Below are 6,936 nucleotides of genomic sequence, written 5' to 3'. Positions count from 1 at the left end.
GATCTCCAAACCTTAAAGCCCCCTGCTGTCTGGCTGTCACAAGTTTCATGGATTTCCAGGAAACTGCATCCTGAAAATCCTTTCCAGAGTTATCATCTCACATCCTAATGTGATCCTGAGACCTGCTCGCGCACGCCTACCTCCTCACCTCTCTCCCCACCCGGCCCACAAACTGTTCCGAGCCCCGGGACAAACGCTGACACCAACAGCAGCCGCCGCAGGCCGTGATCACAGTTAACCGAGGCCTGGTTTCCGGTGAACCAGGTGAGCCAGGACAACCACACTGCCTGTTCTTGGGACACAGGGGGCTGAGGCAGCTCTGAAGGACAGTTCTCTTCTGCAAAGCAGTGCGGGCCAGGGGCCCGCGGAGGACACGGCAGATGGGCCGGGGTGTGTGTGGGCTGGGCCAGGCTCTGAGGACGTGTTTGAAATCAGTATTCTCATCCTCAGGCATCAGGGACCCAGGTTCTTTCTCATTAGTGATAAAGTAACATGTCGGCTGGGGCTGCGCCTCATCTTTGCTGTTTCAGATGATTCTGGAAAGTACTCTGGATTTGAAGATGGCAGTAAGGGGATTAGAGGATCAGGCCTCTTAGGCTTTTTCTTAGAGTTTTATCTGAGGAGAAAGCCTCGGATGGGTTTGCTGGGAAAGCTTCCTGGTTTCCCTTCACAGATGCCATCCCTTCCCTGGAAGCCAGTCAGGAGCAGGGAGGGAGTAAATAAAAAAATAAAAAGAAAAAAGAAAATGTGTTTATGTTACGCAGCGAGTGGGCCAAACAGAACCCTCTCTCGGAGTGGGAGGGGGTCTGCCCCGGCCCTGGCAGGAGCCCCACAGCGGGGACAGCTGTGCCATCCTCCTGGGCAGGCGGTCTCGGGGGAGCCCTCCGCATACAGAGGGCAGCGGAGGTGAACACAGGGTAACTCGGCCAAGTCAGGAGAAGGGCCAGAAGCACACATACCAGGAACCTGGGATTCACACACAAGAGGCCTCCTGCTTCCACCGTCTCGGCAAAGGAAGGCTCGTTTCCCACGGCTGTCACCTGTCACTTCATAACTCGGCTCCTGGAGCCAAGCTCAGAGTTCATCTCTTAGGAGTCTGGTCCCAGAGGTGGCCTCAAATCACAGCAGGCGGAGAGGAGGGTTGAGGTCCTCCCACGCTTTGGGGACAGAGGCATGGAAGGGAACAGAGCCACACGCCTGAGGGTCTGACCGAGAGGCGAGGCTGCAGAGCCCATGACACCTGGACCAGTCCAGAGTGGCCAGGGGACGGCGAGGGACGCCCAGGGACCTTTCACCCACTGCCGCCTCGGCGACCGGAATCAGAGGCCGCCTCCATCGCCTTTTTCTTATCTGGCCCTGACTGGGCTCTGCAGTTAGGCCAGGAATTGAGACAGAGCACGGGGGGGACACATTAATGACCCACATGTCCCAGGGACTTTCCAGGCTGATGATCTGGGAGTCGGGGGAGCCCGGGAGGGGAGGGGGCTTCTGGGCACCTGGGTGCTGGGGGTCACCGGCCAAGGGGGAAAGTGCCCCTTGGCTCCCCTACAGTCGCTTTTTAATTAGTTTCTCCAGTTTGCGGATGCGAGAGGATTCCTGTTCTGGAGTCGGAGCCAGGAGGGACAGGGAGCTGGAGCCCTCGGGCCCGGAGGGCGGGGTGGGGAGCCGCTGGCGGAAGAGCTCCAGCGTGCTGCTCTGCTCGCTCCTCTTCAGCCCCTGCGGTCGAGAGAAAGGAGGGTGACAGTCAGGGCTGGCCCTGGTGGGGGTGGGGGCGTGAGGGCAAGGGTGACGGTCAAGGCTTGGGGGGCGGGGGCCGAGAGCAAGGGTGGGCCAAGCGAACTATCACGGAGGCTCTGCAGACAGACTCCCTGCCGGGGGCTGAGGACCGCTTTCCTCAGGGGAGCTCCTGGCCTGGGAGAGAAGCAGAGGAGGATGGAGAGGAAGTCGGAGAGGAGAGAAAGAAGGGGGTGAGGGCAGCAGCCGGCGGGAGGTTCCCCTTCGCTCTGTCGGGCACGAAGGGGCCATCAGAACGGGGACAGTCACATGTCTGGGATCCTCCTCCCTCTCAAGAGGAGAACTGCGTTCACGGGCCAGGCCAGGCCCAGGGCCCACATCCCGGCGCTGGTTAACCAGTGTTGAGTGTGAGAAAACTGTGCGCCAACCTTCATGTCCAGGATCTTCTGGAAGGTCTCTGTGTTGCAGTCCGTCAGGAGCTTGATGTAGTTGTCCACAAACACCACCAGCGGCTCGTGAGGGGCCATCACCACCTACCAAGGCAGAGGGAGAGAGTGGGCCCGCTGGGAACGCTCACGGCAGGCCGGGACCACGTGGCCTCACGGCAAGCCCATCACAACACGGACTCTGCACCGTCTCCTTAAGCAGCAGCCACAGCCCCAAACCCAGAAACGTCCCGATGGCCTGTTTCATCTTGACGATCAGTTAGAGCGATGTCTCCTAAATTTGCTAAATCATAAAGGTCACCTGCACGGGTCTTTATATGCAGATTCCTATGTCTCTTCTCTGAACATGCTAATTCAGAGGCCCAGGTGGGTTCCCAGGTGACTTTTTAAAGTATCAGGACCAGAGGAAACACATTATTGGAGGGTTCCCAGTTTGAGACATGTCATGGCTTCCTGACCCCTCTTCCTTTTGTCCTGCTGTATGACTGTTCCTGAGGGATGGGCAGCCAAAGGAACTGATTTAAGTGTATTTTCTTCTTTTTTGGCTGCCCCGTGGCATATGGAGTTCCCAGGGATCAGATTGGAGCCACTGTTAATGGCAATCCTTAAACCACTGTGCTGGGCTGGGGATCGAACCCACGTCCTAGCGCTCCCAAGATTCCACCAATCCCCTTGCACCACAGCGGGAACTCCTTAATTGGATTTTCTCAAAAACAAAAAACCTGAGAACAGCCTCACTGTTTTCAAGACTTAAAATCTGAAACTTCATTTATGACACCCAATTAATGCACCAACAGCAAGAAAACAATGGCACCACGACCCTCCCATTCATTTCCATTTGGTTTGAACTGTGCCATTTGATTTTCTTCCTTCAGCAGAATGGTTCCATTTTGAATTTCTGAGACTGCAGCTCAGAGTGGCAAGGAGTAGCTGACTCAAAAATTCTCTCCAAAGCCTATTCTCCCCTCTGGTGAGTAAACCAGCTGGAGAGAAACGATCAGGCTGCTTCTAGTTTGCTCAGGCCCTAAGCCTGAGGCGTGGGCAGGTCCCTTCCCTGGTCCCACCCACGTCTAGAGCCTGGCGCTGCGCTGCTGCTGCTGCTGCTGCTGCTTTTCATCCTGCCACTGTTTGAGTCATTCTGTTTGGAGACAGACCTCAAGAGCCAGCAGGCGCTGGATCTCTAGGAGAGTCCCCTGACAGGTCCGCGTGTGCTCTTCCCGGCAGGCCCCCTCTCCCCGCAACAAGACCAGGTGGAAATCAGAAGCGGGTGTTCAAGGCTTCAGACATGCTCAGCATCACCCTGCCTAGACTTTGCTAAATGGGGCTTCAGCAAACACATCTGCTGATGAGACTCAGTTACTGCAGCATCTGCTTGGAGTTCTTGTGAAGTGCCAGCCAAAGAGGCTTCTGTGGAAGGGAAGGAACGGATAGCTGGGCAGGAAATTTCTGCTAAGAAGGGGACTTACACCCAGACTCACAGGACCGCCCCCCCCCAAACCTCCAATCTGGGCCGAAGCTTCTTACACGAAAATCGCATCACAATGAAGAATTCATTTGTCGGAGAGACTCACCGACCCCCCAGGAACGGTCCACTGACTTTCAACACTATCTGGGGAGACCGAAGTTGACTCCAGCCAAAGAATGTGGACCATCTTTTGGGACTGGCGGGGATGGGCCCTAACCTGTGCTTTCGAGAACAGTACTTAGGACTGGGCGGACTACGTCAGCAGGTAAGCGGCAGAGGCGGGCCCCACCTTGAGGATCATCTCGGCACGGGTCATGCCCTTGACCACAATCTTGGTGTAGCTGGCCGGGGCCTTCCGCACCACCTGCGAGCCGATGGACGGCAGGTCGAGCAGGACCATCTTCAGGGAGTGGGTGTCCAGCAGCAGCTGAGGGAACAGAGCAGAATCGTACCAGCCCCTTCTACGGACACAGCAGCCGGCACACGCACGCCCATGGACCACCGTTTCCTGACTTGCAACGTGATACATTCTCGTTGGAGGAAATGTGGAAAATAAACACATATAAGAAGAGAACCATGAGTGATAATTACCATTCCCTGGGGGAAAAAATACAGTAAGAAGCCGCACGTCAATGCGGGTTTTTGAATTCAATTTCCCAACGTGGCAGTCTTTTTAAAAAATCATGAGTTTGAACGGCTATACAGTACTCCTTGGGGTGTGGGTGCGTGCATGTAACTTAACCACCCCCTATGTATTTAACCACCCCCTATACTGTTCCTAGACTTTTATTATTATAAATAATGAATGCTGTGATGAACCTAATCCTAGGCCTATCAATGGCATTTCTCTAGGGGACAGATCAAAGGATAAGGACAGTAGGGACATTTGTAGGTTCTTTTCTTTTTAATAATGATTTTTATTTTTTCCATTATAGCTGGTTTACAGTGCTCTGTCAGTTTTCTACTGTACAGCATGATGACCCAGTCACACATATGTACACATTCTTTTTTCTCACATTGTCATACTCCATCATAGACGACTAGATACAGTTCCCTGTGCTACAGAGCAAGATCTTATTGCTTATTCATCGTAAGTTTCCTGATACGTGAACAGCTTTCCAAGTGGAATGGACCTGTTTATCTCTCTGCTGGCAGGGCCGCATCCTCATCAGCACTGAAAACTGCCATAAAATTTTTGCTTATTCAACAGGCAAAAGATGGTAACTCCATACTGCTGTATTGTGGGTTTCTCTGGATGCTGGTGAGGATGTAGGAGAGTGAGTCAAATTTAAATATCAGTATCTTGGCAACAATGTGCCTTTTTCCCGGTGTTCTCCTGGAGGCCAATTCTTGGAAGGCGATCAACTTTCCTGCCTGGCCGCCCACTGCAGGCAGCGCAATGGCTCACACACATAGGCCTGCCGAGAGGTGTAGAACAGAATCACACGCCCACCAACCAGACCCAGGGAGCGGTGGGGTGACAGTCCCACCGCCGGCACCACAACTCAATGTGATGTTTGGGACAAGGCTTGCTCTATCTGCCACTGCCCAATCCTCTCAGAAAGCTTTTCATAATTATCTCAAGTGGGGACGGAAAGGGATCCCTTCAGGCCCTGTGACACTGTGCGCTCTCGTCTCCCTGCACTTTGCTAAGGACAGGAGCATTCAGGACGAAAAGTAAGATAAACCTGCTAATGAGAGACACTATTAACTTCATGGGCGTGGTGATTATAATTTTGACAATGGCGTATAAATTTGGAGAAGATAGCCATGTTTTACGTGGCATCAACTTCGAGGGAAATACTGCTCTTAGAAAAGGGTGAGGTACTGATGAACCGATTCTAAGTTTACATGGAGAGGCGGAAGAAGATCCAGAACAGCCAACACGGAACGGAAGGAGAAGAACAGGGCTGGAGGGCTGACACTACCGACTTCAGAACTTATTATAAGGTTGCAGCCATCAAGGCAGGGTAGTGTTGGTCAAAGAGCAGACAAATAGATCCATGGGGCAGGACAGAGGACCTAGAAACAAGCCCACACAAACGTGCTCAGCTGACGATTCACAAAGGAACCATTTCAATGGGGCAAAGACAGTCTTTCTGACAAAGGGTGCTGGAACAATGGGACAGCCATGTGCAAAAAAATCAAAATCAAGATAAAGCGGAATCTAGACTCAGACCATACGCCCTTCACAAAAACTAGCTCAAAATGAGTATACACTGCCTGAGGCCCCCACGAAGAGCCTGGCATCAGAGCACCTCCCAGAGGCCCACTGGAAATGATCACTGTTTACACATGCCTCTCCAAAAAAAAAAAAAAAAAAAAAAAGGATGCTCACTTCCATGCAGATGAAAAACCTAGATATTAAAAGAGAAACTTTACTAAGAAAACAGATAACTTTTGAAGGGAAGAATGTGAGACACAGGAAAGATGGAAAAATCCACTTTAAAATAAGCATATCAAAAGACACATAAAATAAAAAACAAAAAAAAAACCCCCAAAAACCCATAAATCAGGAGAGGACAGCTGCAATACCGCCAAAGGGATAATATTCAGAACACATAATAATTCCTGAAAATCAGTAAGAAAAGAGACCAGCAACAATTACAACAGTAGGGCAAAGATCTGAAGAGGCAGCTCACAAAAGTGGAAACTCAAGTGCTCACCGGCACGAGAAAAGTTACTTCAGCTTATTAGTAATTCTTCAGTAAATGCCAATCAAAACCACAACTGTGTCCCGCTTCATGCTCATCAGAAAGGCAAAAGTTAGAAAGCTGAAAATACCAAGTGTTGGAATGCCTATGGCGCAATGAAACTCAAACTCAGGATGAAAGCATAAACGGGTTAAGGCTCTTTGGGGGAAAGTCAGCACTACTTCCTTACTGGAAGAGGTACACGACCCCGTACCACAGCATTCGTGTCCTTTAGAGAAATTCTTGCCCATGGAAAAAAGTGTTTCCTACACCCACTAGCTATAAAAGCAAAAAACTGGAAACAACCTGAATGCCCATCCACAGCAGATTGGATAAACAACTGGTGGTTTCTTCACGCAGTGCAATATGATACTGAAGTCCCACTGAGCGACCTCAAACATCCTATATCAACAGAGATGAATCGCAGAAAACATTATGTTGGGCAAAAAAAGCAAGTGGGGAAATGATATGTATAGTACCGTTTATACAAAGACTAAAAATGCGCAGGGAGTTCCCATCACGGCGCAGCGGAAACAAATCTGACTAGGAACCATGAGGTTTTGGGTTCGAACCCTGGCCTCGCTGAGGGGGTTAAGAA

The 6,936-nt window shown here is 51.4% G+C and overlaps 1 protein-coding gene across 3 annotated transcripts in view; it reads right to left on the bottom strand.

The window, feature by feature from the left end:
• VPS53 (VPS53 subunit of GARP complex) overlaps positions 1 to 6,936 on the bottom strand; it is a 147,274-nt gene that overhangs the window by 1,328 nt on the left and 139,010 nt on the right. For all 3 annotated transcript variants that reach the window (XM_021067533.2, XM_003131813.5, XM_084985495.1), the window contains 3 exons: positions 3,935 to 4,072; positions 2,163 to 2,267; positions 1 to 1,716 (listed from right to left, as the gene is read on the bottom strand). The exon at positions 1 to 1,716 is cut by the window's left edge and continues 1,328 nt beyond it. In XM_021067533.2, coding sequence (XP_020923192.1) covers positions 1,546 to 1,716; positions 2,163 to 2,267; positions 3,935 to 4,072 — 414 coding nt within the window. In that variant the 3' untranslated portion in view covers positions 1 to 1,545. The remainder of the gene's footprint in view (positions 1,717 to 2,162; positions 2,268 to 3,934; positions 4,073 to 6,936) is intronic.

Source organism: Sus scrofa, chromosome 12 (genome assembly GCF_054392235.1).
Source record: "Sus scrofa isolate SSC_HxYL_T2T_F1_AM1 chromosome 12, Sscrofa_HxYL_maternal_Yorkshire_Landrace_v2.0, whole genome shotgun sequence".
Taxonomy (NCBI): Eukaryota; Metazoa; Chordata; class Mammalia; order Artiodactyla; family Suidae; genus Sus; species Sus scrofa.
Note: the sequence above shows the minus strand (reverse complement) of the source record. Positions and strands in the feature narration are given on the sequence as shown.